The sequence below is a fragment of the Felis catus genome, chromosome B3 (genome assembly GCF_018350175.1).
Source record: "Felis catus isolate Fca126 chromosome B3, F.catus_Fca126_mat1.0, whole genome shotgun sequence".
Classification (NCBI taxonomy): domain Eukaryota; kingdom Metazoa; phylum Chordata; class Mammalia; order Carnivora; family Felidae; genus Felis; species Felis catus.
The window spans coordinates 102,327,225-102,347,587 of NC_058373.1; the positions used below are offsets into that span (position 1 = coordinate 102,327,225).

At 38.6% G+C, this 20,363-nt stretch overlaps 1 protein-coding gene across 4 annotated transcripts in view; it reads right to left on the reverse strand.

Moving 5' to 3' along the window:
* Positions 1-10,321, reverse strand: part of DLGAP5 (DLG associated protein 5) — a 40,720-nt gene extending 30,399 nt beyond the window's left edge. For 3 of the 4 annotated variants that reach the window (XM_023255707.2, XM_023255706.2, XM_023255708.2), the window contains exons 1-4: positions 10,165-10,321; positions 8,489-8,727; positions 2,678-2,862; positions 547-609 (exon numbers count right to left, since the gene is read on the reverse strand). In XM_023255707.2, coding sequence (XP_023111475.1) covers positions 547-609; positions 2,678-2,862; positions 8,489-8,726 — 486 coding nt within the window. In that variant the 5' untranslated portion in view covers position 8,727; positions 10,165-10,321. Of the gene's footprint in view, positions 1-546; positions 610-2,677; positions 2,863-8,488; positions 8,728-9,639; positions 9,874-10,164 lie in introns of all 4 variants that reach the window. The other variant, XM_045059937.1, reaches the window with a different exon arrangement.
* Between the last annotated feature and the right edge of the window lie 10,042 nt (positions 10,322-20,363).

Genomic DNA, 20,363 nt, shown 5'->3' on the forward strand with positions numbered 1-20,363 from the left:
TTGGTGATGATGTGGAATGCATAACAGAAGCCCAGTAAACAAAAGAGTGTGACACAAAGTTTGGCATACATCTAATAAGGGATGTTGGACACAGATATTTTAAGTATTTCCTTAGTAACCAGCCAAGATGGCTTTATGTCACCAAAACACTAATATTGATTTTTGTACTATTAACTCTAGCAAATCAATCACTACACTTAAAGGTGATAATAGACAGGAGTGCCTGGGTGGCTTGGTCGGTTGAGTGTCCGACTTTGGTTCAAGATCATGATCTCACAGTTCGTAATTTCGAGCCCCATGTAGGGCTCTGTGCTGACAGCTCAGAGCCCAGAGCCTGCTTTGGATTCTGTGTTTCCTCTCTCTGCCCCTCCCCTGCTTGCACTCTGTCTCTCTCTCTCTAAAATAAATAATATTAAAAAAAAAAAACTACAAAAAAAAAAAAAAAGAAAAAAGAGCTATTAGATAAAAAAATGGATTTACTTACTCTGAGAAAAAAAGTACAATTTGTCATCTTAGTAACAATTATCTACTAACAATCAACTATACCTTAATCTGCTCCATTTGGTCTTTGGCCTTTGACCTTGTAATCCGTACAGAAGATGGAACAGCCTTAAAACAGTCAAAGAAAATAAAGTTAAAAAGTGAACCGGCAAAATTTAATTTCATGTCTCTTTATGAAACAAAGTTTCCATTTTCAGGTTAAATTTTAACTTTAATCATTTATGGCAAAAAGATACTTGCCAACTTTAATTACTACTTTTTCTGGTTCTGGCTTGATTTAAATTACATTTAAGTGAATCGCTTCAAAACTTATATTTCTCAGTGAGCTGAAAGAAGAAATTTCAAGCCATATTTTCCAGGTATTTGAATCCTCATTAATATGATTAGTTGGACATATTTAGAAGGGGTAAATGAACAGACTTAAGTATTAGGATTTTTTGTTTGCTGTTTCATGAAAAGATACCACAGAGCTTACTCTAATAGCTTTAACAGTTTGTCTTCAAGTCTCATGATTATGCATTTCTCCATTGTCAATAAGAAAAATGAGACCTAATCACAAAATGTGGGAAAAAAAAAATCTAGCATGAGAAAGACTGACTAAAAAGTGATATTTATCGGGGCGCCTGGGTGGCGCAGTCAGTTAAGCGCCCGACTTCAGCCAGGTCACGATCTCGCGGTCCGTGAGTTCGAGCCCCGCGTCGGGCTCTGGGCTGATGGCTCAGAGCCTGGAGCCTGTTTCTGATTCTGTGTCTCCCTCTCTCTCTGCCCCTCCCCCGTTCATACTCTCTCTGTCCCCAAAATAAATAAACGTTGAAAAAAAAAAAAAAGTGATATTTATCAACTCTGTAAAATTTCTTAAGAAGCATAATCAGAATTCTCCCCTAGATGAGAAGTCATTTTCTTCTGTAATCTCAGTGAAAATCTAGTGCTAAAGAAATTGGGCTTTTCTCTAGATTGCATGGAGAAGAGAATTCAACAATGGCTATCTAAATAAAAAAAACAATTATTGGCGAGTCTTATTGTTTAGCACCATGATGGGTCTCCTCTTGTTCCCCATACATACATACATACATACATACATATATATATATACACACACATATATATGTATATATATACACACATATATATATGTATATGTACATATATATAATTTTTTAAGTGTTTATTTTAATTCTAATAGAGTTAACATACAGTGTTATATTAGTTTCAGGTGTATAATATAGTGATTCAATAATTTGATACAACACCCAGTGATCATCACAAGTGACTCCTTAATCCCCATCACCTATTTCACCCATCCCCCTCCCCTCTGATAACCATCAGTTTGGTCTCTATAGTTAAGAGTCTGTATCTTGGTTTAGTCTTTTTTTCCCCCCTATATTTGTTTCCCCTACATATATTTTTAACATTTTTAATGGTTGTCTATAGCTTAGACGAATGATTGGTATCCTACATATCTCAAAAAGCCAGCTTAAATCTAACCCCTTCCAAGGTCTTCTTTGACATTCCTCCAAACATAAATAATTGCTCCCTCCTCTAATATACAGAATATATTTATATCTTTTCAATTTGAACTCTATTGTATTAACTTTGGTCTCTTCCACCTTATTCTAAGGTCATATACAGATAATAATCATAGATCGGTTAAAAAAAAATTAATGGGATGCACGAAGCCCAGAAAAATAGGCAATGTCTTGGGCCTTTATATTATTTAATTCTTATCTAAATCAGGAATGAGTATACAGTTTGAGATCTTTTATACCTATCTTTAAAACAGCAAATCACCAGTGACTATCTAATTTATAAATCCCAGTGCTCCTGTTCAAACTTTATTCTTCTTGACTCATTGACCATTTTCTTTAGATCACACCTCCTTGAGCTTCTATCCCCCTTCAGTGTTCCAGCTACTCAGACCAGTCCTTCTCAGCCTATCATTGGAAACTGACTTCTGCCCACTTGTTTTTCCTATCTCAAAAACCTATAGCAACATCAAGAGACCTGACTTTCATCTTCTGAGTTACTATTATGTCATTCCTACCTCATGTCAACTAAATGAATAAAGAGAGTAAGAGGAAATGGCTATTTTAGTTATAGCCATTATCTGTAAGCTCTTACAGATAATTCCAGTTAAAAGGAACTATTCCTCTATATCAAATTAGGATAGTAAATTTACCTTTTTTGGCTCTGTACTCTGGTTTGATAACAGAAAACAAGGCATATCGGGTCTATAAAGGCCTACTTTAAATACTCCTCGTTTAGCTTTCTCTCTCTGCTCTTTCAATTTCTGAAGTTGCTTTTCTTCTTTGTATTTCTGGAGCATTTGCTTTCGTTGATCACCTAGAGCAGTTTTCGTTGACCCTAGACAGAAGAAACCCACAGTATATAAAACATTTCAGATGAAAAGGTAGGCAAATGTCTGACTTCTAACTTCAACTTTGTTAAGAAATGCTTTTAGTAACTTTTGTTCATTTCTTAGAACTCTAACCACAAGTTATTTCAACCTCTATTCTTTTAAAAATTCCTATTTCTTTTGCTTTTGCTTGTTCAAATATCTATTAACTGCTTGCTACATATTGGGTGTTTATTACTTCACTTTTGAATTAATGAACTCATTTGATAGCCAACCTCCAAGCTAACCCCAAGGATTCTCACCTTCTGATAATGATGTCCATGTGTCCTATTCCTTTCCACACTGAATAGGGCTGACTTGGATAACCAACAAAGTACAGTGAAATGATGGAGTGTGACTCCCAAGACTAGGTCACTAATGACACTACTGTTTGCCTTGCTTTATCTTGGATCACTTGCTCTGGAGGAAGCCAGCGGCCTTGCGGAATCTTAAAGAGACTCGAGTAGCCCTATGGAGGTGTCTGCATGACAAAGTTCTAAGGCCTCCTGCCAAAAGCCAGCATCAACTTGCCAGTCATGTGGGTGAGTTATCTGGGGAACAGATCCTTCTAGTCTCAGTCAAGCATGTAGATACATCCTCAGATGACATCTTGACTGCAACCTCCAGAACCACCTGCTTAAGCTGCACCCAAATTCCTGAACCACAAATATTGTGTGAAATAATAAATGTTTATTGTTTTAAGCCACCAAGTGTTGGGTTAACTCAGATCCCAATATTAGGGCTACCTGTCAGTTTCTTTAGTTCAACTTGGGTTTCCACCTACATACTCTGTTTGTTTTAACTGGTTTGGGAAATATAAGGGGCTATGTGCAAGACAGTCTTAGGCAGAGAATTTCTGCCCTTGAGAAGCTCATAGTATATTGGAGAAATAAACAGTTTCAGTCTGGTTTAGCATGAAATAAATAAGAGACTGCACACAATAGAGAATTAGTATAAACCTCCCCCCCTGGGGAGATCAGGAAAGGTTCCTGAGAAAAGAGAATACCTGAAAAAGGTTCTGAAGAATGAGCATATGTTTGTCCGCTGGGTAAGGGCTAAAAGTAACTCAGAAAGGGGCTCAGTCGGTTGGGTGTCTAACAGTCTTGTGAGTTTGAGCCCCGCATTGGGCTCTGTGCTGACAGCTCAGAGCCTGGAGCCTGCTTTGGATTCTGTGCCTCCCTATTTCTCTGCCCCACCCCTGCTTGTGCTCTTGTCTGTCTCTCAAAAATGAATAAATGTTAGGGGCGCCGGGGTGGCTCAGTCTGTTGAGCGTCTGACTACGGCTCAGGTCATGATCTCACGGTCTGTGGGTTCGAGCCCCGCGTCGGGCTCTGTGCTGTCAGCATGGAGCCTGGAGCTTGCTTCGGATTCTGTGTCTCCCTCTCTCTCTGTCCCTCCCCAGCTCATGCTCTGTCTCTCTCTGTGTCAAAAATAAATAAACATTAAAACAGAAAATTAAAAAAAAAAATGAATGTTAAAAAAATTTTTTTTTAATGATTCAGGTGGATAACTGCACAGCTAAGCAAATTTACTAAAAAAAAAAAGAAGCATTTTAAATGGGTATTTAAATGTATTTAAAATGGGTAGGTTTTTTTATGCTATGTAAATTATACCTCAATAAAGTTGTTCAAAATAATAGTAAGAAGAAGAAGCCACCAGAGGACAGAATATGCAAAAGCACACATGATGAAATGGTTAGTCAACAAAACCTCTGTATTCTCAACTTCTTCTCTAAAAGTTTCTTTCATCTCTTGATCAAACTGAAACCTGGCTCCCCACTGAAGACATCTTCCCCAGTTGTCCTTTCACGTGGTTGACTTTTTTCTCTCACCCTGGTGGTATCACTGAGGTGTCCTCATTGTTGCTTCCCAATGATTTCCTCCTCCTCACCAAAAGATCCCACCTTTACATTTCATGTCATCAGATCATACTATCCGGTATCCCAGTTTGTCATCTATAGGCCCTCCAGGCTTCCTCTCATTCATTAAAGGCTCTAGCTCCTAGCTCACTGTCACTGTCTCCATCACTATCCCTGTACAAATCTTGATGACGTCTCCAGTAGCCTGGCTTCTCAATTCTTAGGCTTGCTTTTCTCCAGTGATCGCCCGATGGTCACATCCATACAGGTATTTCAACCTTTCTCATGTCATGACACACATAACAAGTAACATTTACACACCACACTGGAGCAAACAAAGAAACTGCTTATGACCAAACACAACCAGCCTAAGAAAGGGTCTGACCAACCCAGGGCCTTCCAGAAACATCAATATTTTGTCACTCCTGTATTTATTCGTGTGACAATTGGCACCCTACTTCTTATGCCATTGTCTTATTGAAAAAAGCTAGTCAGCTGTCCTACAGAATGTCCTGCACTGTGTATTTGTTTGCTTTCTCATGTTTTTTTACGCATTCCTCTAGCCTTCGTGTTTTCTATAAACTGGAAATTAAATATAAGGTGTTTGTTGTTGTTGTTTTATAGTTTATTTATTTAGAGAGAGAGAGAGTGAAGGAAGGGCAGAGAGAGAGGAAGAGAGAGAGAATCCCAAGCAGGCTCCACATCATCAGCACAGAGCCCAATGTGGGGCTCGGGCCCACAAACCACAGGATCATGACCTGAGCTGAAATTAAGAGTCAGACACTTAATGGGGCGCCTGGGTGGCGCAGTCGGTTAAGCGTCCAACTTCAGCCAGGTCACGATCTCGCGGTCCATGAGTTCGAGCCCCGCGTCAGGCTCTGGGCTGATGGCTCAGAGCCTGGAGCCTGTTTCCGATTCTGTGTCTCCCTGTCTCTCTGCCCTTCCCCGTTCATGTTCTGTCTCTCTCTGTCCCAAAAATAAATAAACGTTGAAAAAAAAAAATTAAAAAAAAAAAAAAAAGAGTCAGACACTTAACCAACTGAGTCACCCAGGCAACGCCTCTAAGGTTTTGATTAGATTCAAGTTAAACTTTTAGGGCAAGAATATGTCCTGAATGGTGCCGCCCTTCTCTGAACCCACTCCAATCTGGCTTTCACTTCATCAAAACTCCCCATCAAGATTAGTGACCTCTCATAATAGCAAAGTTCGAAATCTCATGGCTACTAATGTTTGACCTAACAAGCAGCACTGACATAGTCTCTCCTCCTTGATGTGCTCGTTTCACTTGGTTTCCAGAATACTACACTCTTCTTGTTGTCCTCCTGCTCTACTTTGCATTGCTCTCCAGTTCTGTGCCAGTTTCCCCTTGTGTCCTCACCCTCTAAATGTTGGAGTGCTGACCCCTCTTCTCTCCTTTTTCCATACCCAGACTCTGGATAATCACATCCAGTCTAACGTCTCCCAACACGGAATATCAGTTGACAATTCCTGAATTTATATCTCAGTGCAGACTTCTCCCCTGAATTCATCTTATATGCAACTACCTTTTCATCATGTCCACTTACATGTCTAATAACTTTCTCCAATTGGACATGTCCCAAACTGAACTCTTAACCTTATCATTCCCCCCACCCTAAAACTATTCCTCCCTCGGTCTTTTACAATTTAGTAAATGGCCACTCCATACTTTCAGGTGCTCAAGCCAAAAACCTTGGAATCAATCTTTATCAACCCTACATCCAATCCATTAGAAAATTCTATTGGTTCAACTTTCTAAGTCTATCCAGAATGCAACCACCAATCTATAATGCTACCACTTTGATCAGGCATCACCTCTCAACTAAATTATTGCAATGGTGTCCTACTTCGTTTTCCTGAGGCTATACTTGCCAGCCAACAATCTATTATCGACACAGCAGCCAAAGCGATGCTTTTGAAACATAAATCAGATTTATAGAAACACTCATTAAGCCATTAATGGCTTCTCATTTCACCCAGAGTAAAAGCCAAAGTCCCTATGGTGTCCCCTCAGGGCTCCACAGGGATGGGAGTTACCCCTTATTCATTCTTCTCTAGCCATGCTAGCATACTTGCTTTCTCTGCAACACACTCACTCACTGCTAACTCTAGGCCTTTGCAGATGGAAAATAAACCAAAGACATTTTTTTTTAAATTTTTTTTTTTCAACGTGTATTTATTTTTGGGACAGAGAGGGACAGAGCATGAACGGGGGAGGGGCAGAGAGAGAGGGAGACACAGAATCGGAAACAGGCTCCAGGTTTTGAGCCATCAGCCCAGAGCCTGACGCGGGGCTCAAACTCACGGACCGCGAGATCGTGACCTGGCTGAAGTCGGACGCTTAACCGACTGCGCCACCCAGGTGCCCCAACCAAAGACATTTTAATAGCATTCTGACAGGGTTAGACTTTGATTTGAGATCTGAGCAAGGAATGGAGCATATGAGGGAGCGAGAGTAGAGGCAAGGAGATGACTCAGGAGGCATAACATCACTGCTTGTCAGACCAAAAAACGTCTAGTTCCTCCTTAAAAAGCCATCTTCTATCATTCTATGACCCAGTTTTCATTTCCTTCCAACTCCTAAGAGATGTTGTTCTTTATTTTCTCCCCTTCAACTACCAGCCCATTTCCTCAGATCAGTTCTTCTCAAAAATAAAAACAAAACCCTATAACACTTTTGTCCAACTCTTTTCTCTTACTTGCCTTTGGAATCACAAAAATGATAAATCCAGAAAAAACCTTTTAGCCCAACCCTCTCTTTTGCAGAATCAATTAAGCTCAAATATGTAGAGTATCTTATAAGTGCCACATATTACACTGCTCCTGGAAAATCTTTAAATGAAGCAGTGTGAACAGTTAAACAACTTGGCATCTCATTTCCTTCTCTACAAAACTTCTCAAAAGACTTTATGTCTTTCTGTCATTTCTTCAGCATTTATCCCTGCTTTACTTCACTGTCATTCGGCTTCTGGGGCCTGCTATATAAATGCAACTAAATACGAGTCCAGTGACTCCTTGCCTAAGACACTCTATTTTTATTATTTTTATCTTTTGTTGAGATCACTCCTTTCTTCTTTAATTGGTTTTTTCCTTCCTAGTGACCCCAAGCCCTTTTGGCAAACTGCAAGGGCAAATTCTTTGCTCTTCTGAGAAATGTTCCCATTGGTAAAGTATCCTTATTTCATGGATTCTTTAATCACTTCTTTAAGTTTATTTATTTATTTTGAGAGTGTGTGTGCATGTGAGCAGGGGAGGGGCAGAGAGAGAGGGAGAGAGAATCCTGAGCAGGCTCCGCGGGGCTTGAACTCACAAACTGTTGAGATCATGACCTGAGCCAAAATCAAGAGTCTGACGCATAACCGACTGAACTACCCAGGAGCCCCAGTTCTATTTTTAATGTCCCATATCAATTTATCTTGTCAATAGTTACCTTACCAAGCTCCAAAAGTAAGAATTAAAAAAAAAAAAAAAAAAAAAGTAAGAATTTTAGGATTCCTATAAGGCAATATAATACAGTATTATAATACTCCATAGGTGAATGGTTTTAGCCTAGCCAGGGGCATTCACAGCCTTTACCTTAAACAGACAGTATTACCAAATTACTTAGAATGGTGTTTCAAAACTCCATTGCTGTGGTCAGCATTTTTTTAACCTCAGGTATTAAACCAAATTTTTTTCACTCTTCAAAGCATTTAAAGTTACAATAGACCTTTACTTACTTGGCTTGACACTGGCCTTTTCTGGAACAAGATTTTGACATGTCTCATCTAATTCAAGAAGAACTCTACTTTCCAAGGTTGGAATGTTGACATCTTTCAAACCAAAGTGTCTATTTCGTTCATATTCCTTATGTCTGTTTTCTTTTTGAGACAGTGATTTCCTATGAGCAATTTTAGTTCTAATCATGTCGATACTTAAATCCTTTCTGTGTCGACTGGCAAAATGTGATGAAGACATCCTATCAAAGAGAGAGAACAACTTCCATGGATTTTCACTTTAGTATTTTAAAAAATTAAGATTTCAGTTCACCCCCTGTCCTGCCCCAGAGCCTTTGAAAATAAAAATAAGATACAAAATGGAATAAGTATGTGGCATTGAAGAGAGGGAAGGAGGTTGTCGAAAGATAAAAAACATCAACTTATTTTGGAGTTCTAAATAGGAACTTGCTTGACAGATGAAGTGAGGCCCAGGAAGCTACAGTCCAGTATATAAACCAGAGGCATTAGGAAGTTCAAAGAGTTATAAGCACACTACACTCTTCAACAAGATTAACTAAGAGAGTCTGCTGGAAAACTCCAGTTAAAGGGAAAATCTGCATGAGAAATGCACCAATTAAAATGTTAATGCATTTAAAGCAATCAACAGAGTTTAAAAATGAGAATGCATCTGACCTGGGTGCCAATAAGATTCCTCTTTAAGGGCCCAGGGGAAGTGATAAAGGACTGTGCTTTTCTTCCTAAGTAAACCCTAAACCCACAGTGGGGCTTGAACTCCTGATCCCAAGATCAAGAGTTGCAGGCTCTACCAACTGAGCCAGCCAGGCAACCCAGGATTGTGTTTTTCATCATAAATCCTCCTTGGAGTGCCAGACTGGCTCAGTCGGTGGATCCCGTGCCTCTTAATCTCGGGGTTGTGAGTTCGAGTCCCACACTAGGTGTAGAGATTACTTTAAAATAAAACTAAAAACAAAAAACAAAACAAAACAAAACAAAACAACAACAACAAAAAACAAACCCTCCTCTACTATTTGATTTGCCCTCTCCTGCCACGTATTAGCTATTTTAAAATACAGCATAGCACTATACACAGCAGAGAGAGAAAAGTAGGGGGGAGAGGGGAAAAGAACACTAAAGGCATATTTAATAATTACCTAAATCCTAAAAGGTAGTATTATCGTCAATATACAGATGAGGTAAATTAACTGCCGCGTCAACTGGAGCTGGCATCCCAGGTCAGGCAGCCTGGTTTCTCATACGTCTAAGCGCTGTTCTTTGACTTACTGGAGTTTCTTTCAGCTTGAAAGTCTAGAAATGCCTTAGTCTTGCTTGCCTACAGGTTCTCAACCGGGTTTTTTTTCGGTTGTCACGGGATCTGAGAAGCGCTACTGGAATTTAAAGTCGGGGCCAACAATACTCAGCAATACCTACTAAGTACTGTCCCGCCCCAAAGGCTAATTACGCTCCGGTGGTGAAACGCTGGCTACTACACAGGTCAAGGCAACAAATATTTACTCTCTTGGAGGCCTGCGTCATCAGCTACGGGAAGGATGTGTAATACGGTGCTAGAGGAGACTCCCCTGAGCTGTGTCCAGTCCACAGCCGCGGTCCCCCCACCCTTCCAGGCCTACAACGAAGCAGGCCAGCGCCCTCCCTCCAACTCCCCAGCACCCTCCTACCTGAGGCAGGTTCTGGCGTAAAACCTCAATCGAACTAAAAGTAAAGGAACCCTCCGGATCTGAAAGACCACTGCCGCCTCCGAAGCAGGAACGCCTACCACCCAGACCTCCGCAAAATTCAAACATCCCGCAGAAAGCTTCTGATTGGAGGGGTTTTAACCAACACTTCCGGAGAAGTGCCCGCCCCTTCCCCTCGATGAGGCTTGCGATTGGTTCGCTCCTTGCGACATTTGAATTGATTGAAAGGTGATCTGATGGTTCAAAGAATGGGTGTGAGGCGAGTCAATGGGCGGGTCTGCAATTGGTGAGGAGAGGAGTAATCCGGACGCTGGGACTGGGCCCCGCGGCGCGAGTAACCAGCGGAGGTGGTGACCCTGCGCCGGACAGGTCCACGTTGCTCCCAGGGTCCTCGGGCATCCAAGGAAGGACAGTGGCACTCGGAGGAGAAGGGGCTTAGAGTTTGCAGGGCTTTTTAATGTCCCTATTTAGTCACAAAAATCCAGCAGAGTTTATTGGAATGTTTTCCTCAACGTTTCGAAGGAAGGACTTAACACAACAAATTTCTGCTAACGTTGTTTAGTGTCTTTTCAAGGTTGCCAGTCTTTTTTATACCCCCCCCTTTTTTTTGAAGTGAGATTTAAATACAGTGGAAAACGTAGTTTTTTAAGTGTAGCCTGGATGAGTTCTGCTAAATATAAACAGCTGTGTAAACACCACCCAAGCGTTCTTTCAAAAGCCAGATTCAAATCTCTCACCTTTTAGACAACCACTCTGATTTCTAACATCATAACATGTACATAACATAACATGTGCCTTCTTCCCCACATTTTTAAGATCCATCCCTACTGTTGTGTGAATCAGCATTTAGTTGTTTTTATTGCTAAAAAGTATTTCATTGTATACAATCAAGTCTTGTACAACATGAGTTTGAACTGCGTGGGTCCACTTATATATAGATTTTTTATTTATTAAATATGGTACAGTGCTGTAAATGTATTTTCTCTTCCTTCCATAACATTTCATTTTCTCTAGCTTACTTTTTTGTAAGAATATAGTACATAATACCTATACAAAAGATGTTAGGGGCGCCTGGGTGGCTCAGTCAGTTGAGCCTGGGACTCGGGTCATGTGATTTTGGCTCGGATCATGATCCCAGGGTCATGTGATTGAGCCTTGTGTGGGGCTCCATGCTGAGTATGAAGCCTGCTTATGATTCTCTCTCTCCCCCTCTGCCCCTCTCCCCTGATCACTCACTCTTGCTCTAAAAAATCCACAACATATATGTGTATATATACACATGTATATGTATAGACATGTATATATATATGTATATATATATATACATGTATATAATAAAAGATGTTAAATCAACTGTTTATGTTATTGGTAAGCATCAGCAGTAAGCAATTAGTAAAGTTTTGTGAGAGTTAGAAGTTATACTTGGATTTTCTGCTGTGAGGGGGTTGGCACCCCCAACTCTCTGTAGTTCAAGGATCAACTGTACTTTGTTTATCCATTCAACGGCTGATGGACATTTGGATTTTTTTCCAGTTTTTATTAATTATGAATAAAGTTGCTATAAACATTCTTAAAATTAACAAGCAGTTTTCCAAAGTGGTTGGATCGTTTTACACTCCCACTAGTGATGTATAAAATTCCAGTTATTCCACATGCTTGCTAGCATTTGGAGTGATCACTGTTTAATTTTAATCCCTCTAGTGGTTGTGAAATGGTATTTAGTCTTAATTTTGTAGTTCCCCAATGTCTAATAATGAGCGTCTTTTCATGTGCTTATTGACTATTTTTAGATCTTGTGAAATGACTTTTGCCTATATTTTTTAAATTGGGGGTTATCTTTTTAAATTTGGTTGTCTTTTTTTTTTTAATTTTTTTTTAACGTTTATTTATTTTTGAGACAGAGACAGAGCATGAACGGGGGAGGGTCAGAGAGAGAGGGAGACACAGAATCTGAAACAGGCTCCAGGCTCTGAGCGGTCAGCACAGAGCCCGACGTGGGGCTCGACCTCACGGACCACGAGATCATGACCTGAGCCGAAGTCGGATGCTTAACCAACTGAGCCACCCAGGCGCCCCAAATTTGGTTGTCTTTTAAGTATTCATTTGTAGGACTTCTATCTCTTCTGGATACAAGTCCTTTGTTATATATATGTATTTTGGGTATATTCTTCTAGGCTGTTGGTTGACTTTTTTTTTTTTTTAACGTTTATTTATTTTTGAGACAGAGAGAGACAAAGCATGAACCGGGGAGGGTCAGAGAGAGGGAGACACAGAATCCGAAACAGGCTCCAGGCTCTGAGCTGTTGCACAGAGCCCGATGCGGGGCTCGAACTCACGGACCGCGAGATCATGACCTGAGCCGAAGTCGGCCGCTCAACCGACTGAGCCACCCAGGTGCCCCAGTTGACTTTTTAAAAATAGTAAACTTTTAGAATAATTTTAGATTAACAGAAAAATTACAAAAATAGTAGAGTGAGTTACCATATGCCCCCGCATCCATTTCTCCCTGTTACATTAGTATGGTACATTTGTTACAATTAATGCAGTGATAATGATACATTATTATTAACTGAAGTACATACTTTATTCTTTGGTTTTATCCACTGATCATTTTCTGCTCCAGGATACCACATTGCATTTAGTCATCAAAAGTTGCATTATACTCCTTGGACTATAACAGTTTCTCAGAACTTTCTTCTAAACTTGACAATTGTGAGGCGTATTAATAAGGTATTTTGTAGAATGTCCCTCAACTGGAATTTGTCTGATGTTTTCCCCATAATTAGACTGGGGTTATGGGTTCTTGGGAGGAAGACCATAGAGGTGAAGTGATATTGTCATTATATCACATCAAGAGTACATAATATCAACATGATTTATTGCTGCTAATGTTAAGCTTAATCACTTGGTTGAGGTAGTATTTGTCAGGATTCGCCAGTATAAAATTACTATTTCCCCCTTTTCCAGATTGTTCCCTTTGGAAGGAAGTAACTATGGGCAGCCCACACTTAAGAAGAAGTGGGAAGTTATGTTTCATCTTATTCAGGATGGTTTACATGGGAGCTTTGTCTCTTCTCCATTATTTATTTATTCAATCATTTATATCAGGATTCATGGATATTTATTTTATACTTTAGATCATACATTAATACTACTTTATTTTTTTGCTCAATTTGTTCTAACTTTGGCCGTTGGTAGCCCTTTCAGTTTGTTCCTCTGTCATTTTCACAATCTCCATGATTGGGAGTTTATGTTGTTGTTGTTTATTTGTTTATTTTTGTCTATTTATTTTGGTACTTACTTTCTGGCTCTATAAGACGCTCTGGACATACATTGTATTTTCCCTGACCCACTACTAGGACCAGCCATTTCTCTAAAGAACCCTGGTTCCTTTTATTGGACAATGGTACCAGAAACCAAGATCTGGATATTAGGTGTGCTCCTTGCTACTGGAGAGTCTCTCAGCTGACAGAGTGAAGAAATATACCTGTTTCTATACTAAGATATGTATATACATATCTATAAATATTTCTGTATGTAACCATCTGTATCTATATTAAATTAATCCTGGGTTCATGCTGACATCTCCACTATAATCCATTACCACATGGATCATTCTAGCATCCTCCCATTGCTTATCTGTAACCTCCCAATCCAAGAACAGAAAACTTAACTCTATTGGTTACTTTTTCATTTTATTCATAGCATCATTGGTGAGTAGAACGTTTTAAATTTGATGACGTCTAATTTGTGATTTTTTTTCTTTTATTTTCAGTGCTTTGTTTCTTTAAGAAATACTTGCCTACCACAAGGTCATGAAGTTATTCTCCTGTGTTTTCTTCCAGAAATTTGGTAGTTTTAGCTTTTATGTTTAGGTCTGTGATCTCCCTAGAATTAATTTTTGTGTGATGTCTCCAATTTTTTTCTCACCTTTCTCACTGGTCCAGCATCACATATAAATGAGACGTGTAAGTGTGGCTGTTAGTGAGAAGAGTTCCCTCTGCAAACCCTCAAGTAATTTTCTGAGTTAACTAAAACTGTAGTACTTTGGTGCATTAAGAAATATATAACAAAACATAACATACAGGAAGGACACAACATTGCATGTGCAATCTGTTTAGCAACAAGGCTGAAATTGGCAATCTTAGTGAAAATAATTTCAGCTGAAAAACTGTGGCAGGAAACCATACTGGAATGCGTTGAAGCTTCACTGGGAATTACTGAAACACAGGCAGAGAGTATAAGTGACAAATCAGCTTTTAGTGATGAAAGGACTTTGAAGATTAATGACTTGTGTTAGATCCCACAGCTAATTAAGTAGCAGAGTCAGAAAATATGGCTTATTTCAATGTTGATTTGAGAATGGAAAAGCACATAGGCTTTGGACTCAAATAGATGGGGTTTAAAATTGCAGCTTCACATTGGTCAAGTTCTCTGACTCTCCATTTCCTTATCTACCTCTTAGGAATGTTGGGAAGATTAAATAAAATAATTAGTTCCAGTTCTGCTTCCTACCAAGATGCTGACAAAGCAAAATTGCTGGCTTTCTCCTCCAAGATCAACCTCAAAGGAGCCACAGAGGAGGAAAATATGCCAAGGTACCTAGTAAACACCAAATACCAAGGAAATAGAAATTTGGGGGGCAATGTGGATCTTCTGAACTGGTGTTTATGAGAAGATGGATATAGCTTGGGGCAGAAGGCAGTGGAGGATAAAGTAGGAAATTATTAGAGTTTGGCTTCACTTCTCCTCTGCCATGCTCTTGGGACAAAATGAGCCTGCTCTTATATAGCAGCAAATAAGATCTCTTGGAGATACCTAGAGAAAAATAAAAATAGATATTTGAAAGTGAGAAAATACATTAGAAATATTTGTTGCTGTTTAAAAACTGCTAAGAAGAAAAGAAAGGGAACATATATTCACAATAACCTAGGATGAAAGTCTCTAGATAATATCAAGATATGGAAGATGAGAGTAAAGAGAAAACAGGGATAAGAGGCTGTACTTAAATTCTCATCTAATAAGGGGCTTTTACATATGGTACTTTTGAAAAAGTAGGACACAGAAAATGGGATAAACTGAAATTACAAATTAAAATGATAGAAAAAGTTATAAATATATCAAAAATTACAGTAAGTATAAATGGAATAAACTCACCAGTCAGAAGATAGATTGGATTTTAAAGATCCAAATACGTGCTGTTTGTAAGATATATACCCAAAGCACATGGATATAGAGTGAAAAATAAAGGAATGGTATATATTATGTCAGGCAAATATTAACCAAAAAGAAAGCTGATGAACTGTTAGGGATGGATACAGTCACAGTGTCATGACAAAAGGTTCTGTTCGCCAAGGTAGAGCAATTTGAAACACGTATACATCTGATAAAATAGATTCACAATGGATGAAGTAAAAGTTTATAGAACTACAAAAAAAAACCTGATAAATCCACTTTATTGTAAGTGATTCAACACACCTCTGTCATTATTGATAGACCAAACAGACAAAATATTAGCAAGGATATATGGAAGATCTGATCAAAATAATTCACAAACTTGACCAAATGAACAAGGAACAATCAGAGAATACGTATTTGTCTCAAGTACACATGGAACAGTTACAAATGATCACATACTAGGCCATGAAGAAAACTTCAACAAACTTCAAAGAATAGATATCCTATAAAGTTAGAGCAAAAAGTAAACTAAAAAATTCCTGTTAAATAACTTGTTTTGGGGCACCTGACTGGCTCAGTCCATACAGCATGCAACTCTTGATTTCGGGGTTGTAAGTTTGAACCCCATATTGGGTGTAGAGGTTACTTAAAAATAGAATCTTTAGGGGCACTTGGGTGACTCAGTCAGTTGAGCATCCAACTTGGTTTCCACTCAGGTGGTGTGCGAATAGTATGGAGCCTACTTGGGATTCTCTCTCTTTCTCTCTCTCTCTCTCTCTCTCTCTCTGCCCCTCACTTACTCTCTCTCTTTTTCAAAATAAATAAATAAACTTAAAAAAATAAAATATTAAAAAATAACCCTTGGTTTAAGAAGAACTTATGATGGAAATTTAGAAATGCCTAAAACTAAATGGTAATGAAAACAATTCAATCAAAATTTGTAGAAGAAAGAAAAATGGGTGCTTTGAGAGAAATTTTGAGCCTTACATGCTTAGGGTAGAAAAAAAGAAAATCTCAAAATTAATAAGCTATGTGTTCCTCTTAGGAAACTAGAAAGAAAACAACAAAGCCAAAGAAAATAGAAGGAAGCAGGGGCATCTGGCCAGCTCAGAGAAACATGAGACTCTTGGTCTTGAGGTCATGAGTTTGAGCCCTATGTTGGTTGTAGAGGTTACTAAAGGAAAATAAATAAACTTAAAAGGAAAAGAGAAAATATGGGGCACCTGGGTGGCTCAGTCAGTTAAATGTCCGGCTTTGGCTCAGGTCATGATCTTTCAGTCCGTGAGTTTGAGCTTCACGTTGGGCTCTGAGCTGACAGCTTAGAGCCTGGAGCCTCCTTTGGATTCTGTATCTCTTTCTCTCTCTGCCCCTCCCTACTTACTCTCTCTCTCTTTCAAAAGTAAATAAACATTAAAAAAGAAAATAGAAATAATGAAAGAAAAAGTGAAAGCAATGAAAAAGAAGGCAAAGTTACAATAAGAAAATCAACACCATTAAAAAAAATCAACATAGTTAAAACTTGATTCTTTGTAAAAATTAGCATAGATAAAAATAAGATTGATTTAAAAAAGACACACAAATAATGTCATGAATGAGAATATACAAAAGGGACTATACCAGTTATCTACTGCTGTGTAACAAATTATCCGAAAGTTTGTATCATAAAACAATATCCATTTTATTTGCTCTTGAGTCAGTGGTTCAGGAATTTGGACAAATATCAGTGGGACAGTTCACCTCTGCTTCATGTCTGTGGTTTCAGTTATATTTCTTAAATGTTTTCCATTGCACAGAGGTAAGGGTAGAGAAGTATGGGTGGTATCTCCAGTGGTCTGAGGAAGCAGCCCAGAGTGGTGTATCACATTCTAAAGTTAGTCAAACTCCCATGGTTTTCCTTAAAAGTCATCTTGAAGCATTTTTCTTCATAAAATGTGAAGTCCATACGGAATTTATTTTAATATTAAAGTGGTGTGTTACTCTTGAAATTTTCAGCAAATGTAGATACCCCAGGAGGAAGCCCCATAATTTTCCTGTGATTAGGTGGATGAGATGTTTATCTTTGGGCAAATGATACCTGAACCTTCGTGGTTCTGAACCTTCGTTTTCCCATATACAAATCATGGGAGTATTAATGTCTCTCTACATACACACTGGACAGAGTTGTGTTGAAAGTGAAATGGAAATAATGCATGTGAGAGGTGCCTGGGTGGCTCAGTCAGTTGGGTATCTGACTCTCAATCTCAGCTCAGGTCTTGATCTCAGGGTCATGGAGTCAAGTCCACACTGGGCCCTGTGTTGGGCATGGAACCTACTTAAAAAAAAAAATGTATGTGAAAATGTTCTGAAAACTCTAAAGTTCTATATAGATAAAACCTGCTTTTGTTGTGAAAGTATTTTTAATTGGCAAAAAAAAAAAGAAAGTGATGTTTATAAAATTACAATCTATTTACTCTATATTCACAAAATGAGTAGTAGGCTCTTCTGATACAGTGTCTTTGGGAGATCTATGTTTTTTAAGAGTGGGGCACCTGGGTGGCTCAGTCAGTTAAGCATCCGACTTCAGCTCAGGTCATGATCTCGTGGTCCATGGGTTCAAGCCCCACGTTGGTCTCTGTGTTGACAGCTCAGAGCTTGAAGCCTGCTTGGGATTCTGTGTCTCCCTCTCTCTGCCCCTTCCCCACTCACGCTGTCTCTGTCTGTCTCTCAAAAATGATTTAATGTTAAAAAAAATTAAGAGTGATTGAGAGTAATTATTCCTTTTAATAAATTCGTAAACCATGCTAGTAGTTTCAACAAATGAGATAGGGATAGAAGGGAATAGAACATCTGGAACAAAATGAGTTGTTGGATTTATGTGAAATTTTATTTATCTGTGTTCTATTTAAGCATTTCTAGGTTAAACTGCATAAATTGGCAAAGATTTCTCAGTTGGTTGAGATTTTTACCATCAGAGGGACACCATCTTCCCAGTTAAAGAAATATTTTTAAGTTAATAAGTACAAGTCTGCAAATTATTGTTCTTTCTATAAACTTTAACTGTGTAACATTTATGATACATTCTAAATTAAAATAATGATGACCTAAAATCAGAATGATATCTCAGTATTAAAAATTAATGAGTCAGCAGTTTTTGTAATTTCAGAAATCCTGAAATAAAAAACTGTCAAGAAAAAGGCTTTAGAAAAGAGGTCATGGTGTCACTTAAAAATATATCAAAATTCCAAAATTAAAATAAATTAAAATAAAATAAAAAATATGTCAAAATTCCATTACTATATATTTTAGGGTAAATGAATACACATATGCAGAAGAAAGAATTTTATAAATAAATTGGTGATTTTCTTCTATGTGGCAGGAAATCATGCCAAGATCATATTGATAACAATGAATTCAGGTGTGTAAATGGGGAATTACTTTTACATAGCTGATGACACTGTAAATTAATATAATCTTTTTAGAAAGTACTTGGACAGTATATGCTAAGAACCATAAAAACTTCAGAGCCTTTTGACCCCAAAATGCCATATCTGATGATTTATCACAACATCATATGCTTAAAGATGTTCATCAGTTTCCAGACAATGAAAAACTGTAAGCAATTTAAATGTCAACAATGGGAGAATGGTTTAGTAAACAGTCTAATATGTTTGATGGCATAACATGCAATCACTAAAAACATAACTATGAAAGCCAAACATCATAGAAAAATGCATGTGACGTAGCGTTAGTGTTAATGAAATGTACAATGCTTGTTCACTGTTGAAAAACTGGACAGGAATATAGCAAAATTATGGCCATGTTAAAGAGGAGATGGAGAAGATTTTTTTCTTTCCTCTTTTCTTCAAAATGTTTAATAGCAAGATGCTGTTTCTTTACAATTACAAATGTGTTAAATTATTTTCACAATGTCAATCTTAAGAAAGATCAGAGACTATAAGTTTTAGACATGTTCAGTGGTTATTTGGAGGTTTGGAGAAGATAAGATCTCAATGTGTTGATATAGTTTGGAAAGTGGAGCATTTGTTCCTCCACTCCACTTGCATACTATTTTTAATACCCTAAAAGGGTATTGATCAAATGGTAAAGAGTTGCAGTGTAGGAGTATTGATCAAGTGGTAAAGAGTGGTAGTGTAGGAGTCCTGACAGCACTGACTCCGTCTTTGGCCCTCCATCTTGTCCATGCCCTGACATGACCTCCCTCAGGCCTTTGTGTTCCAGGTCCCTGGGGGTTAATGTAAGCCCTGACCGCAAGGCCGGAAGCCTTGTTCTGATCTTCCCTAAACTGGCACACAAAAGGTGCCACTTTAGGTAACTATCCTGTGACCTTACCACCGTGCCCTTCCCTCTATAAACGCTGGGGATTAAGGTCAGGACTGGACAGAGAATAACTGAGTGGAGCTTGGATCATTTGTCCACTGGATTCCACCTCACCCCCATTCCAACCCCCGTCTCTAAGTTACCCTGGATGAAAGTCTAAACTGGATGGAATGGCTTGCATCATTTTTCAGTCTCAAAGTAACTTCCTGGAGACTGGAGGATACTTCCTGGAGTTTGGAGGATATTTTACTGTCCCTGCTCCACCTTCTAACAGGGAGGATGGTGGGGAGGAGCTCAACAACCCACAATTAACCAAATTGTAGCATTAATTTATATTTATTTACCTTAAAAAAATTGGTTATAGATGGGGCACCTGGGTGGCTCAGTCAGTTAAGCATCCAACTTCGGCTCAGCTCATGATCTCATGGTTCGTGAGTTCAAGCCCCATGTCAGGCTCTATGCGGACAGCTCAGAGCCTGAAGCCTGTTTCAGATTCTGTGTCTCCCTCTCTCTCTGCCCTCCCCTGTTCATACTCTTTCTCTCTCTCTCTCAAAAATAAACATTAAAAAAATTTTTTTAAATAAACATTAAAAAGTCAGGTATAGAACCCACCAAATTTAGATAATTGGTTATCTTGTAAGTCTTCTTGTAAAATTTAATTCAACATTCATTGAGCTAAATACTAA